Source organism: Equus caballus, chromosome 7 (genome assembly GCF_041296265.1).
Source record: "Equus caballus isolate H_3958 breed thoroughbred chromosome 7, TB-T2T, whole genome shotgun sequence".
NCBI classification, from domain to species: Eukaryota; Metazoa; Chordata; class Mammalia; order Perissodactyla; family Equidae; genus Equus; species Equus caballus.
In genome coordinates this window covers 13,333,530-13,350,037 of record NC_091690.1, presented here as the reverse complement: position 1 = coordinate 13,350,037, position 16,508 = coordinate 13,333,530, and the positions used below count along the sequence as shown (strand labels likewise).

Genomic DNA, 16,508 nt, shown 5'->3' with positions numbered 1-16,508 from the left:
ATATTAACTTCTTTAATGCATAGTATAATTAAGACATATTTTGTGCAGCTTTGAGTTCATTCTCAATTTTATGATAGATTTAATGAAGAAAGGTAAACTGTGGAAGATGACTACCCCAAATTCATTGACGATGGCTTTCCTGGAATTGAAAACAAGGCAGATGCAACATATCAACAAGATGGCAAGTTTTTCTATTCTAGAAAGTACTGTTTTAAAAAAAGATTGACTATGGTCTAAATCAATCGACTTTAAGGAGATATATATATATACAGGGAGTTATCTAAAAAATCTTGGGTTGTTACAGTAATTCTTTTTCTTCTAGATTTTTCCCTCTTTTCCAATCATTATGCAAAAAATGTATTACTTCTTTGCATATTACATTTTAAATAAGAAAATCTAATATTGAAAAATTTTGGAAACGTTGTTTAAAAGTATGTACCAACTTCCACTTTAGCGAGTTAAGGTAACAAGGTGAGGCCAGCCTGCTTTAAAAGTGGACTTTCTGCTTCATTGTTTAAATATTAGGAATCTTTAAATATACTTAAACTTCTTGTTCAAACCACTAAGGCATCATTTCTCTAGCTTGTTTTCATTTCTATTATTCACTGCCAAACAATCCAGATTTTTTCTTTTTCAAAGACATTCGGGTAGGGGTGGGCTAGAATGCGTGTTCTAGTCCTCGTTTTCTCTTACAGTATTTGGTTAGATCGGGCAGAGGGGGACATTCAGTAACCATCCTTTTTAACAAAACGCAACGAAAATTAAAACTGACTAGAAAATGGTTCCTAAAGGGGTGCTTAAGGAGTGGGCACAAAGGGTGAAGTGGTGCACCTATAACATAACTGACAAATAGTAATGTAAAACTGATATTTCACAAGGTTGTAAACTCTCATAACCTCAATAAAAAATAAAATAGAAAAAATAGAAGAAAACGGTCCCAAGAAATTGTCTTGACTTTCAGATGTCATACTACTCGAGCTAGAACTAAAAAGAATTTTCTTTTTTCTTGAAGACTCTGTTTATTTCTTTTGTGGATCAACCCAGTATGAATACAGCATCTCTAAAGAATGTGTAATTCATAGTTAAAAGTAAATGACTTTCTAAATTGCTGACCTTCTGCTTTGCAGCTGCAGGATATAAAAGGAATGCCTCTGCGCTTTGCACCTGACTTGTGGATTATGCCACAGTTGACTGTGCCTAAGTATGTTAGTTAGGGCGCTCTTACTCTTTATTCTAGGGTGTAAATATGATTGTTTAAATTCTAGTTTAGTTCTCCTTTTTAAGAGAATGTAAGCCCATTCCATGGGATTACAAGCTGAAAAAAAATATATATCAGAAACTAGAACCAACCAACCATCAGAGAGTATTTACAAAAATCATTACTTCAGGTAATTGCACAGAGTCAAATCACTTACCTTTTATAAAATAAAGATACTACTAAGTGTCGTTGTCAACATTGATAATTTCCAATACTCTAAACTGAAGCCAAAATTTTTATCTTAAAAGTTCTTTGACTTACAGAATTTTCATAATTTCAACCCAACTCACATTGCCCATTGTTCCTATGACTCCTATTCTGGGACCTCCCCTGTGCCTCACGTAAGGGTTGTTCATAGACATTTTTGATTCTCTTTTAGGCGATGTTTTGAACTTAGAAACTGATGATGACATATGTTTAAAAAAGTCCCATATTGCTTATGTCTGAATCAGTGGTAGCTACACATTCTCAATTGTCTACAGTTGCGTTTGCTCATTCTACAAGTTTTCAAATTTCCCAGTGATTCGGTGGCTAGTTAGAACCCTTTGTAAATACCACCTCAGCCTCATTGTGTTAAAGGTGTTCTTTGAAACCACAAACCACTTCACAGGTGTTAATCAGAAGGCCTGGCTTTCATTTTAACAATTAACACCATGGGATAAGGACTTGTGTTGGCAAGCAGTTTGCCAACACATTTCCAGGTGATGACACATCCTGCTCATCGTCTGTAATCACTCCTCCATGAACAATAGCCTATAGGCAAGCAGTCTGATGATTTTCTTAAGGACTCAATTTCTACTTTAATTTTCTGAGGAATTTTTATGTACCCTACTAAGAAAATTCCAGAATGTGTAAAAGTAGGTTCTCATTAACCTTTCTGTGTTTTTTCCTTTCACGCTATTTATCTTCTTAAATTAAAAGAGAAACTAATAAAATACTAAAGCTGTTTAATAATGAGCATTATTTTTAAAGCTGAAAAATAGCGACATTTCTTTATTTTCATTTCTCATTAAAAATGTTCCTCTGTGGGGAAGATAATATTGTAATCATGCTAAGAAAAAGGCTTTCATCTTCTCCTTCATTCTGTCTTCATAGTGACTAGCACGCTATCCTGCCTAGTTGATGCCCAGTCAATATTCATTGATTTAAGAACTAAAAGGGCTTTAAAAAAATTCTGGTTTACAGTGGTAACATTTATAAAGATATGTGAAAATCTATACGTACAGTTAGGCTATTTGATTCTTTTCTCTCACATTCAAATATTAAAGAAAATGTCATTTGTTCTTAAACTTCTTCAAGGAGTTTTTTTTAATTATCTAATGAGACTTTAAAAGACTATAAAAATTTATTGGTAAAAATGAATGCTTTCTAATGAACTAATTTCCTGTAAATTTAATAGATGAATCAAACTTTTCGATAATTTTCACTTAATCTCAAAATTAAAAGTCATAGAGGAAGAGGCTCAAAACAAATTACTGTTTTGCATCACCGGCTGAGCCCAGATCTAATCTTGAACTCATTGGAAATAATCTGTTGTAAGGCTCTATTTGGCTCTATTTTGGATAAAGGCATAATAAGTTTCCTTCAACCAATTGCTTAGATTTCATAGGCTTTTCTGGTTTTCTCTGAGGTGCTGGCTAATCCAGATCATAGTATTTCACCCATATGTTGGGATATCCCTTCCCTGCTCACCCTAAATTTGTATTCATGCTTCTTCTCTTTGTCTTAATATTATCCTGACCTGAGCTTCTCCCTGACTCTTAACCACTTAACTTATACTTTCAATCATTCTGTCAATTAAATTAACTTGCATTTTCAATTATCCAGTCAGTTGGAAGATTATGGCCAACATTGCTCTATCCCTTTACATCTGTAGGGGACCAAAGATGGAGTCTAATTTCATGGTATTAAATGTGTGAGATTCTGAAAGGAATAATAGACTGGAGGCCCCTAGAGGACTATTTTCCTGAGTTGTTGGATCAAAGGTACTTCTGTTACTCAAATTTAAAAAATAAAAATTAACAAACTTGACATTGGCCATATGCTTACCTACAGCCTTAGTTTTCCTGGGTGCTCCCAGAGGTGTGAGAATGAGGCAGATCAGTTTTTGAGAAACTATGGGGTAGAGGCCACATTGGATGGTGGATAAGAACATGAAGTCTTGAGTCTGCTGGCCTGGATTCAAACACTGGTAGCACTATTTATTAACTACATGACCTTAAACAAGTTCTTGACTTCTCTGTGTCTCAGATTATTCATATGTAAAGTGAAAACAAGCCTTCCAATAGTACCTAATTCATAAGGCTGTTGTAAGGATTAAATGACATAATGCCTTTTAAACCTAGCATGTAGTAATCCCTCAATATGTGTTAGCCATTGTATTGTATTCCAATATATTCTTCTACCTCTGCCTGGACCTGTAGGAAATTCAAGCAGGACCCCATGTTCATTAAGACGTCACACGAGTGCTTTCAAAATTCCAACCACAGCACTCAGTCCTATGGATATGCTATAGTAGCTCTGAGTCTCCCGACTGGGTTCTGGTCCAGTTCCACGGCACTCGGGTACACACAGTATTTCCCTCTGTAGTTGCCCTAGAGAAAAGGAAGTTTAGAACTCACCAGGTTATAACCATTCTGGAAGTAGGCCTAGGTTTCTCTTTATGGAAGTAAATGCACCATCTTGATATTCTTATCCGAAAAAGTAAAAGTAGCTGCTTTCCTGCAGAGGGAAAAACATTTTTGCCAATTGAAGTGAAAAATGTACTGCTCTCTGCTTCTTCCCACAGTATCCGTAAATATGCTGAGGCCGTTTATTTTGCCAGATGGTTTTTGAGACCCTGCTGAATCGAGAGATGCCCTCATTTTGTGTTTCCCTCAAATTCTACCACAAACCACACTTCTTGGGAGAAAAAAAAATCGCCATGTAAGCATGTTTACCTTCAACTGACTAGGAAGCTGAAACCTCTCCATAAGTGATGACTCACCATTGCAGGCCTATAAAAGTAAAGGTAGTTGCCCGGGGAAAGGCAGAAGCCTCCAGGCACAACCATTCAAGATGCACCCAGGTGTCCTGGCTGCCTTCCTCTTCTTGAGCTGGACTCGTTGTTGGTCCCTGCCTGTTCCCAATGATGATGATGATGATGATGACATGTCCGAGGAAGACTTCCAGCTTGCAGAGGTAGAGTATCTTGCCAATTCCGGTGGTGTGATACATCCCATAGATGCACTTCTCTTTTAAAATCAGGTCATTTTGGTCTCTTCTAGCGCTACCTGAAATCATACTACTATCCCCTTAATCCTGCTGGAATCCTGAAGAAGACTGCAGCGAACTCCGTGGTTGACAGGCTCCGAGAAATGCAGTCTTTTTTCGGCTTAGAAGTGACTGGCAAACTTGATGATAACACCTTAGACATCATGAAAAAACCAAGATGTGGGGTCCCTGATGTGGGTGAATACAATGTTTTCCCTCGAACTCTCAAATGGCCTAAAATGAATTTAACCTACAGGTAAATCATATACTATCTTTCTTTAATATTTGTTAGTTTTTTAAATAGTATTATGTCTAATTTTCAGCATAAGCTACAGATGACAGGGCATGTATGGTCCCTTGTTTTTAGGTAGGCCTTAAATATTTAACTGGAAGTTCAGTCAGTCCAGGAATAACTTTCATGCTGTTGATGAGACTGTCTCATAACATCTATTATTGTTGCATTAGCCCAGCATTACTTTTCATTGGAAATCTCAAAGTATTTCTTTTAAATATGAAATCAAAATAGAAAAGTAGGTTCAGTAAAATTTGAAAATGTAGTATGTCAAGCATATTTACGGCAACAGTGCTAAAAATGGAGAGTTCCACTCTCTGGGAACTTTACAGAGCTATTTCATTTATTAAGGCTATAGCAATACAATTCCAAACTTTTAGCATGCAATAAAAATTTTATTAAACACCTGAATACTTTAAACTTAACATGCCCAATGGTCAGATATTTGGATTTATTCAAATATCTGATTTAATTCATTTTTTATCTTTATATGGCATCATAGTTAATAAGTTCTTTGAAACAACGGACCTCTTAGAAGAATTATCACTTTTTGAGTTGCAAAGCAGTATTTCAAGAAATATATTCTAAAATAGCTTTCAGCCTCCAAAAGTTTAATTAAGACTTTCTCTATTGAATAGAATTGTGAATTATACCCCTGATCTGACTCATTCTGAAGTTGAAAAGGCATTCAAAAAGGCCTTCAAAGTTTGGTCTGATGTCACACCTCTGAACTTTACCAGACTTTACAATGGCACTGCTGATATCATGATCTCTTTTGGAACTAAAGGTAATGATGTAGAATAATTTTTGAAACATTTTTATAGTCTGCTCCTTAATTGGTTCTATTCTTTTACTCCTTTTTTCAGTCATTCATTACCTTTCACAGAATTCAACAAAAATTCACCAGTTCTTTATTTTAGCTAGACACTACTAGGTATAATTAGGTTCTTAATTCTTGCTTGCTTTGTAGAGCATGGTGACTTCTACCCATTTGATGGACCCTCTGGTCTGCTGGCTCACGCTTTTCCTCCGGGGCCAAATTATGGTGGAGATGCGCATTTTGATGATGATGAAACTTGGACAAGCAGTTCCAAAGGTAATATTTCTTATGAAGATATAGTTCATGATTACTAGATTAGATTAGACAGTGACCTCCCCATTGATAGGAAGTTAAGCATACTGTGAATTATATTTGATATTTGATTATATTTTCTAAAATAATTAAACATTTACCTTGTACATATTAGTGTCTACAAGTGACATTCCTACAAACCAATGTGAAACATTAAAAATGAGCAAAATCTACTTAGTTTAGTGGCTTGAGGGCTACCAGCTAATTTTGAAATAGGACCAAAATGTCTTCCTGTCAACCAAGGTGTTTACTGTGGATTACCTTTAGGCATGCTGAGGAAGTACAGGTTATTGCAAATACATATGTAAAAAGTATTAGGGCTGGATATGTAGGTCATAGATGAGTTGGATGTGAATTGAAATAGTTTTTCTCCTGGTAGAAATACTAATGGCACGAGTCCAGCCAAATTTCTGTTCCCTGTTATATGATTTACTTGTTTCAAATTTGCCTATATCACTGATTTTATAAATATCCCCCTAACAAATAGAGTGTCTTACTCCAAACAGCATGAGACAGACCAAATGAATGTTGTATTTACAAGAGCAAAATAAAACTGAGTGTGGAATGAATTCAGTCAGTAGTTGAATCTTCAAAGCTCAATAGAATTGGGAATGTTAATTCAGGAAGAAGAGACAGATTGTTCCAGGGGGCTGGCCCGGTGGCGCAGCAGTTAAGTCTGCACATCCTGCTTTGGTGGTCCAAGGTTCACCAGTTTGGATCCCGGGTGAGGACATGGCACAGCTTGGTGAGCCATGCTGTGGTAGGCGTCACACATATAAAGCAGAGGAAGATGGGCACACTTGTTAGCTCAGGGCCAGTCTTCCTCAGCAAAAAGAGGAGGATTGGCAGTAGATGTTAGCTCAGGGCTAATCTTCCTCACACACACACACAAAAAAGATTGTTCCAATTAGGACTTAACTTTGGAGGTGTATTGATACTTAGTTGTGACAATTAGAAGTAGTCTTCACAGGTAGGTAATTTTTATCATTCATTTAAATTAAAAACATTATTTTTCCAAAGAGTAAAACTGGACCTTAAATGATTAATGCCTCAATTCCAATGCCTCCAATCTGTCTTTGGAAAGAAAGGCAAGAATTTAAATATTTATGTTCTGAATATTTCACAGGTAAGAATGATTTCAGAAAAAAAAGAATAATATCTAGTATTGCTAAGTTAGAGTCACAATAAGCCTCAGCTTTTGGTGCTTGCATAAGTTCTGGGTTTGAAATATTACTGAAATGAATAAAAACATCTACAAGCTAATCAGGATTAATTTTTAGCTGAAGGCCAAGAATGTTATCCATTACTAGTCATTTCAGTGAAGAATTACTTGTCACTCAGATTATGTGAACTTTGATTGCTCTTATGGTCTGCACGATTTACCAAGCTGGGTACACATTTTCTTCACGAATTGGCTATGATAGCAAAGGGTATTTAAGGTCAAATTGAAATCACTGGCTCCAGCTTTCATGTGTTCTTTTTATTTTAATCTTTTATCTTTTTTCCAACTTACTAGTACGAGGAGGCTAAAAATTGGTGGAAAGAATGACTAGGGGAAATAACGTAAATACAGTGGCACAGTAGTTCTCTAGAGAAGAGGAAAAATGGCCGATCATGTCCAGAGTCTCTGTTTCTTTAAATTCTAGAGTCTAGAGAAATCCTGGAAAGGATCATTCAGTTGGAATTTGTTCCCAAGAAAATTCCCAGAGACCTTAGTTAATGACTCTTCCATACTTAGTCAGCACCCCTTTTGGATGCTGCCTCCTGTTTAGATGATGTTCTAGGCAGCATCCTATAATATATGAACCCCCTATGTGATTTCCATAACTCCTCATTTGGAGTTATCCCTGTTCACTTTCTTCATCTGACCTGAGATGACAAAGAGCAAATCACGATTACTACTGTCTTCACAGTAAATTCTTATTGATTACTAACTACTCGAGAACAATCCCTTGACATTCTAACTGTGTAGGCAGTATAATCAAAGAAAGCATTAAGTTATTTATAAGGATTAAATCAATACTTCAAATCTTTCTTTAAGCAACTAGATATTAGCTTGAAAAACCGAGTAAATACAACTATTAATAATAAAACGCAGTTAGCACACAAAAAAAGTGAGTAAATAGCGAAGAAAGGGAAATAGTGACATACAAAATAGACGAGGAAAATAACATTCCTTCCGTTAACTGGTCATTGTAGTACCTTGTTTTTCCATGGCTTCTTTGTTTTCTTACAGGCTACAACTTGTTTCTTGTCGCTGCACACGAGTTTGGCCACTCCTTAGGTCTCGACCACTCCAAGGACCCGGGAGCACTCATGTTTCCGATCTACACCTACACTGGCAAAAGCCACTTTGTGCTTCCTGATGATGATGTACAAGGGATCCAGTATCTCTATGGTAACTCTAATTTATCAGTTTAAAAGCAGAGTAGATATATACATTTATTTTCTAAATTATTAGTGAATTTACCGTGGCCAATGCAGCTGTCTTGGTTTTGTTATTAAAACCTGGAAAACATACCCATTTTTTCTTTCCAAACCAAACCACCTGTTCAAGTAGAAAATAGTCCATTCCCCACAGTTTTTGCAGAATATAACTCTTTATATTTGTATTTTATACATTGCAAGGTACATTTGATAGCCTCAAAACACTTCTGACACAAGAAAGGAAAATATTTTTTCCTCATTTAACCAATAAAGAACTAAGCCCTGTAGAGTTTAGTGTTTCTATAGTAACACAGCTGAGGGTGAAAGTGAGATCTTAACCACTTTTTATAAATTCTGGGTGTTCTTTCAAACTCTCTAATTTGCAACAGTAGAAACCATACAAGGGGCCTGTGGTAGTTTTTAATCGACATCTACAGTGACCATTGTGAGAATCTCTCCTTTTTGTTTTCCTTCCAAATTTTTAATAATATTTACAAAATAATTAAACTCCAACCCAAAGAAGCAACATTACCTGCCATAAATAGAGTTAAAGCCACAGTGCACAGTCATCAGTAAAAATACTTCTAGAGCACATAGCTCAGAAAACTTGCTCATGTCACCCTACCCATTATTTCACCCTCTAGATTTAAATTTACTGTAGTAGTTAGTGTAAATATGCACAAGTATTTTACAATTCTTATTACTTCTACAGTATTGTCACCAAGGAACTTGATGATTGAACTAATAGGGACTAGGGAGAGAAAAAGCTGTTTGGAATTACTGTTGTGCCCCGCAATCCTTTTGCTCTCATTATGAGCTGGTGAAGAAGTTCCAGACCTGTGACGAGTCATGTCAGAGTTGCTGAAGGCCTGCCTGGCTCGTCACTGAGATGCAGCTGCACTGTGGAAAACTGGTGAAGCAACATTAAGCTGATGCTGACTGCTGATAAAATAGGCAAGAGAAAGAGCCAAGATGAAGGCTCCCACAGAGACGATGTACCATCAGAAATGGTTTTAAGAGGAAAGTGTTTCTCAAGAGCATTCTGTCAATAGGTTGTGCAAAGTATGGGGAAAATTTCCTCAAAGTCTTTTTTTGCTCCCCTCTCACCCCATTTCTATTACATCTCAAGAAATCTAAATTTGCAATTGATGTGGCTCTCAGGGGGTCTTGAAGGATGAAAGCAGAAGGTGCAGGCCCACTGGCAAGATCTCATTAGCCCTGAGGCAGGAGGCAGGATTGCAGGGTATCGGGACTACTATGTAGGAGAGGCAGGACTTCCTGCCCTCCCTGGAGGGCACCCTCTCCCCCTCTCCAGTAACAGGATCAGGTTACCAGTAAGATCATCCTCAGTAACTTCTTTCGTTCGTTTTATCACTACAGGTCCAGGAGATGAAGACCCGAACCCTAAACATCCCAAAACACCAGACAAATGCGATCCTTCCTTATCCCTTGATGCCATCACCAGTCTTCGAGGAGAAACAATGGTCTTTAAAGACAGGTACTCTTGATATTATTTTATAAAACCTGCATGCAGCAAACATTTGTGAAGCCATGTCTGCAAATTGCCAAGACATCTGGTCAAGTTTCCAAGGAAAAGTGAGATTAACAGTGAAAATAATAGACCTTTGGGCAGTTTATTTACACATTTCAGATGAAATAAATAACGGATAAATATTTTACTTTTCAATGGATAATCTTGGTGTTGTGCAGCTTCTTTTTATACCTTTGATGGTAGTTTTTCTTATAAAGATAATCAAGTAAATATAGAAATCCAATTTATTTATTTAAAGAACAGACGAATGTTGAAATCGATTATCATGTTAGTAAACTGTTACTCGTAATGTCCACCCAAATTCCTTTTGGTGTGAAAAGACTTTGGTTCTGGTAACTTATGTTGAAGTTTGAGAGAGGGAGGGCTTTACCACGTAATCCTGTAGGTAACAAAAATTGAAATATTAATTTTTAATTTTGACATTGTTCTAATATGCTTATTTGTCCCTTTATTCATTCATCAATTAATTGCTCCCTCATCTGTGACCCAGCAGCATTCCCACCTCCTCTGCTATAGCTCTAGTTACATTGTAGTCCAGCTGTTTTCTCATGTATCAGTTTCCCCAGGCCGTGAGATCTTGAAGACATAGTTTGTGTAACTCATGTTTTCTTTCCAGAGCCCAACACGGTGTCTGATACATTTACTTGTCACTTGCAAGATATGCAAAATTGAACAAAGCATGATCTCAACCTACAAAGGACTTTTGGCCTTCCCAAAGGCCCTGTGAAATTTTAAACTTTAATACTTTAGGCCAGAGTTAGGATAGCAATAGCTTGTTTAACTGGCACTTAATGGGAAATGAAAAATTTTCCCCCTTCACAGGCGATAGGGAATGGTGGTCTCTAACTTATCTGTATGGATGTGGAGACAGGTAGCTCGCAGGATAGAATAAATAACAATTATTTATTGCACTTAAAAATGTGACAGCAAACTCTGTATTTATACTTGTGTTAGATTCTTCTGGCGCCTACATCCTCAGCTGGTTGATGCAGAGCTGTTTTTAACAAAATCATTTTGGCCAGAACTACCCAACCGTATTGATGCTGCCTATGAGCATCCTTCCAAAGACCTTATCTTCATCTTTAGAGGTAAGCTTTCTGCCGGTGAGCCTCCCACATATCCAAAGCAGGCAGTGAAGAGCTCGGCACTACCAGAGACTTAGTAAAATGATCACTCCTGAAAATATCCCTAAATTAGAACCAAATACAACAAAAGGAAAATCAGAAAGCACCTGAAACCTTTCTACCAAGTGTCCCCAAATTTGACAAGTAAAAATTCGACACTATTACTTAACATATTTACTCTTTGTTTCATAACAATCATGTCAGTTTTTTTCATTTCCTCTTAAAAATTATTTACTGATCAAACATAACAATGTACATTTTGAAAAATTGAAAAAGAATTATCCGTAATTCTCCTTTTTGAAAAGTCAATGTATTTTATTTTCTCAGTTTCTTTTCTGGCCCTTCCATCATGTATAATACTTGTTTTTAAGTATTTGTTTTCCTAAGCGTATATACATTTAAATATTGTACTTGTTCCCTTGACATCCTGGAAAATTTTCCAAATTGCTACTCCATCTTTATGTTTATAATTTATAATGACTATATAAGATTCTACTGAAATTGTTTCTATTGTTTGACTATTATAATTAATGCTGTAATGAAATTACTTTTTGGAGAAGGAAATAGCTTTCTATCTGGTATAAAATTTGAGTTTTCAATCTAATTTACTGTTCCTACTGTGTTCCTTATTCTTGTAGAAATCAATGTACTTTTCACCCAGCTCCAATTTAATGTTCAGAGGCTATAAGTTGCCAAATTAAATATGATATTTGGTAGGCTGTACTCATAATTAGGAAATTAAGATCTTAAATCCTATTTTTTGTTTGAAGAATGCTATTTCTATGTTTCATAAACATGGTGACTGCAAACACTAATTTATTTATAAATGTATAAGATGAATCTTTCTTTGCTAAAGTAAATGTCTACACGTGCAAGTCCTAATAGATTTCCTTGGATAATAAAACCTTCTTTCACTTTTTCTAGGCCGAAAATTTTGGGCTCTTAATGGTTATGACATTCTGGAAGGTTATCCTCAAAAAATATCTGAACTGGGATTTCCAAAAGACGTTAAAAAGATAAGTGCAGCTGTTCACTTTGAGGACACAGGGAAGACTCTCTTCTTCTCAGGAAACCAGGTCTGGAGGTATGGCAGCCTTATTTACTGACCCGCCATCTGGTGTCATACAGGGAAATGAGTCTCGAACAGCTCTCACTACTGAAATTCTTATCTCATGCATTATTTAAAATGTCAAGCCAGTCACATTAATTTCTCTTCCGTGTCAGCTCCTGCAAGTAGCTCCTCAGACAGGTATTTAAAAGTCTCAAGTCCTCTTGAAAATACACATGTATATATAGAATTTTCATCTCTTCTGAGCCTCTCTTTTCTTTCCTAGCCATTTGTTGTATCTTGACCCTGCTACAACCATTTCTTTTACTTTGACATCTTCACTCCTTCTGATATTTCTCCTGGATTCACTTTCTTAACATCCTCTCATGATTTACGCATAGCTCCCTCTTCTGTGGCCAGAAAGGACACACGGATAGACACAGGAACAGACTGAATGAGAGACGGCCACCTTTTCTGCAGTCTGCTGATCCATTGGAAAGGATAGCCAGGAAGCTGCTAGACTTGTAGTTTTGAAAGTCAGCCCTTTTTGAAGGACTAGTGGAGTTGGAATATTAAAAACATATGTAGAGTTTAAAACAGCATTGACATCGACAACATTTAAGAGCCCAGATCCATGTCTATATTAGAAGATGAGAGTATCTCACAGGTACCCAACACTTGAAATGTTTCATATGATAGCTTTACTTTCTCTATATACACGCATGCACACACCCACACACATTCCTGCATATATTATCTTTGTCTTTTGACTTCTTTATTTCAGATAATAACATTCATACCGCTCTAAAAATTTCTTCCAGATTCTATCTTCCAGTCCTCATATCCTATATGAGGTCTGTGGTTGATTCAAGATGAATTGTTTATCATATCTCAAATGCCCTGTGCTTTGATCTCCCCATAACCTTCCCTTATGCAATTTTCTTTGTTGGGAGGTCATTCCTTGAATCTTTCCCTCTTGGAATCCCACTTAACTTGAAACACCATTTCATCTACGAAGTCTTTTTTGACCATCTCATTCTGAGGTTATCTTCCTTCTCTTACACTCTCATGACCTTTCCTGTTACTCTCTCGTGATGCTTAGCTTCTACTGTCTAGTGCTGCAGTTATGTGTGTACTTGTCTTAGATTTCTTGATAGTTCAGTGGTTCTTACCTTTTGGAAGATTCCTCAAGGACATATAAAACTCTCATCATTAACAGTAACAGTAGGACATCATGGGAGGCTGTTCTCCTAGGCTAATTTCAGAATGTGTTTGGTTGGCTGGGGTGTGGGTGTGCGCGAAGGAGGAGGAGGATGGAATATGTACTTATGGAAGGGGAAAGCTATGCTCCCCTTCTAGCTTTAGTAGCACCATATGGCCCTATAACTTTTTAGTACAGAAATTAAACCTTAAATATTTTTGTATCCATTACTGCATTTAGCAAGTTGTCTTACACATAGTAGTGTAAGGGAGATAAAAAGATACTTGTTCAATGCATAAACCTACTTATTTCACTCTAAGAACACTTTCCTAATAGCATACTTTTATAACATATATGCAATTTGTGAAATGAAAATGAACTTGTAATTGTCTTTACAAAGATGGCCTTTAGGCAAGTCAAAAAATACTCACCAAGCATCCACTATACACTCAGTAGTACAAGTCTCAATTTTCAAAAGCTACCAGATGTTTTAAATGTACTTAAAATTTTAAAATTCTTGTCAACTTTTGAAGGTGCCATTATAGCCATTGTATCATTTCTAAGGTGATTTCTAAGAAATACAACGTACTTAAGAATTTCTTTTCTTTTTTAAATAGGTATGATGATACTAACCGTATGATGGATAAAGACTACCCCAGACTAATAGAAGAGGACTTCCCAGGAATTGGTGATAAAGTAGATGCTGTCTACGAGAAAAATGGTAACTAGTTCCATTACATTGACCTTAATAGAGGGTTTCTGTAGCCCTTCAAACTCTTTTCCCTTATAAGGGATTTTTATACAGGACTTAGATGTGCTAACAAATGTATGGCAGTTAAGGAACTAGTCATTCTTGTGTGACTACTTACACAGGCAGCAAACAAAAAAATAGCATGCTTCGAATAAATGAGCATTTTACTTAATGATTGCTAATTCTATGAATAAAAGATGCCAAACTTTTCATACTACCTTAAATTATGCTTAAAGATGTCAAGATGCAAAGAGTATTGCAGTAATTCAAATCAGGGGTAGAGTGGGGAATAATTTACATATAAAGACCAATAACTATCATAGCTATATAATGATTTTTGCTTATATATGAAAAAAGATATTATCCCTAATGTACAAGAAGTAATTCATATCAATACCTCAAGCACCAAAACAAGAACTCATGGCAAAACAACAACTAATTCAAGTTGACAATTTAGGAGAGCTGGGAACCTTTATACCTTTTCCCCCCTTTAAACTATACGCAACATATTAAAGAATTAGCAGGGTTTATAAAGATAATTGTTGACATGCTAAAAAAAAAGGTGTAATCTACCAGATTGGACTTTTAATGTCAGCTGGAGGAAACCTTTATTATTTTCAAACTCTCAAATTTTCTTTTTGGTCTTTTTCTTATAGGTTATATCTATTTTTTCAACGGGCCCATACAGTTTGAATATAGCATCTGGAGTAACCGTATTGTTCGCGTCATGCCAACAAATTCTCTATTGTGGTGTTAAATGTCTTTTAAATATTGTTATTTAAATCATGGAAAGCATTTGGGATAATACTTCCAGTGATATGGGGGGGGATATGGGGGGGGTGGTGTGCAGGGAGAAGAAGAGGTATCAGAGGAAAGCTTAGTTCTGTGAACGAGCTTTAGTAAGTTATCTTTGAATATGTAGTATCTATACAGCTATGCGTGGCTGGAACCACATTGAGTTTTAAAATAATGAAATTCAGTATCTCTAAGGATCATTAATTCTTGTGTGCCATACAGAAGCAGCAGCTGACAGTATTTCCCACATTAAACATGGGACATATGGTCTGTCAAAGAGAGCTAGCATATTTTTAATATATTTATAAGGAAACTTTGCAAAGACATAAAAGTAAATCACATTTATATAGTTAATGAATCATCTTTATTGAAAAGTATAAAAATGGAATTGGGGGGAGCATATGGTAGCCTTACACCAACAAAGATAAATCAAGGGGAAATGTCTGTAATAAATATATTGTAAACGACTTTCCAAAGAAATGACTTGGGTTTTGCATTGAAAATATTGGATGTACATGTCCCTCTTCATATACACATTAGGGAAGTATAAAGTCACTAATGATAGGAAACAAGGTCTAATGCTGAGGACAGTAGATGTGGCATTTGGATTCTCTTTAATTTTTCACTGTTGACAATGACTCAAGGGCTACTCTCAAAGAAGACAAATATTTTTTTGCATATTTATAGAAGATAAAGAAAGAAAATCTCTCTTTGCATCAATTTTTTCAGGTATTTCAAAAATATCAAAGTAAAGAATTAATATTGTTATCAAAATGATCTAAGACCACGGCATCACTTTTTAGAAAAACATTTGATTATTTAAGACTAAAAGTAGTGTTTTAACCCTATTTTATCAAGATATTTGTTTTAATTGTCCAGTGTACCTTGGATATATAGGCTATTTCTTAAAGATATAGACTAAAATATATCTTATAAATTGGAAGTACATATGTTAAAAACGAGACATGCAAAATGATGAAAGTAGTTCGTAAATTTGGTCCTCCTGAGGGTGTGGAACAGTGTCTTTTTTCTCTCCTTCTTTTGTCCCTCAGCACTTTTTACAGTGCCTGGAGCTGGGCACCTACTGAGTATATGAATGGCCATTGAGGGAAGAATCATTGTACTGAGAGATCTTGTTCATAATGACTCAGGCAAATAAAAGAAAATGTATTTTGTTTGCAAAATGTCTTAGGAAGTGTTTATATCGTTTATAATAAAAAAAAGACATTTTCAATGGACAGTGTTATACGGTATATTTTGTCTTTTCGTGTAAATTTAAGCTTTCTTCACACAAAAAGAGTTCATTTAAATTACTCCTTTTGCTTGCCAATGTTTCTTGGTGAATGTAGCTCACGCATTGTTTTTGTTTCGTTTGTTCATTTGTAAGAAGACTAAGTTCAGAATTCAGAATTAGTTGTACCAGGCTAGGTAACTAAAGTGCTGGTAGAGTTTGGTCAGCCTGGAGCTGATGAGCCCTGCTTTCTGGGCCAGCTTCCCTAGATCAGCTCCATGGGGTCCTCAGAGTCTTCCCTGTGAGAGTATTACTAGATAATGCAGTGGGATGAGCGATGGATCTGGAGTGAGGAAGACTGAGTTCTAACGCTTACTCTGCCTTGAATGTTGCATGTGAATTTGGGCAGGTCATTTAATCTCTTTGGGCTTTAATTTTGTGATGT

General features: G+C 36.0%; 1 protein-coding gene across 1 annotated transcript; it reads left to right on the top strand.

The window, feature by feature from the left end:
* Nucleotides 1-4,291: 4,291 nt before the first annotated feature.
* Nucleotides 4,292-16,070, top strand: MMP13 (matrix metallopeptidase 13). The gene is given in 10 exon segments (NM_001081804.2): nt 4,292-4,438; nt 4,525-4,766; nt 5,441-5,589; nt 5,773-5,898; nt 8,171-8,332; nt 9,742-9,859; nt 10,868-11,001; nt 11,962-12,121; nt 13,904-14,007; nt 14,694-16,070. Coding segments are annotated over 10 exon segments (1,419 nt in total). The 5' UTR covers nt 4,292-4,315; the 3' UTR covers nt 14,795-16,070.
* The last annotated feature ends 438 nt before the right edge of the window (nt 16,071-16,508 follow it).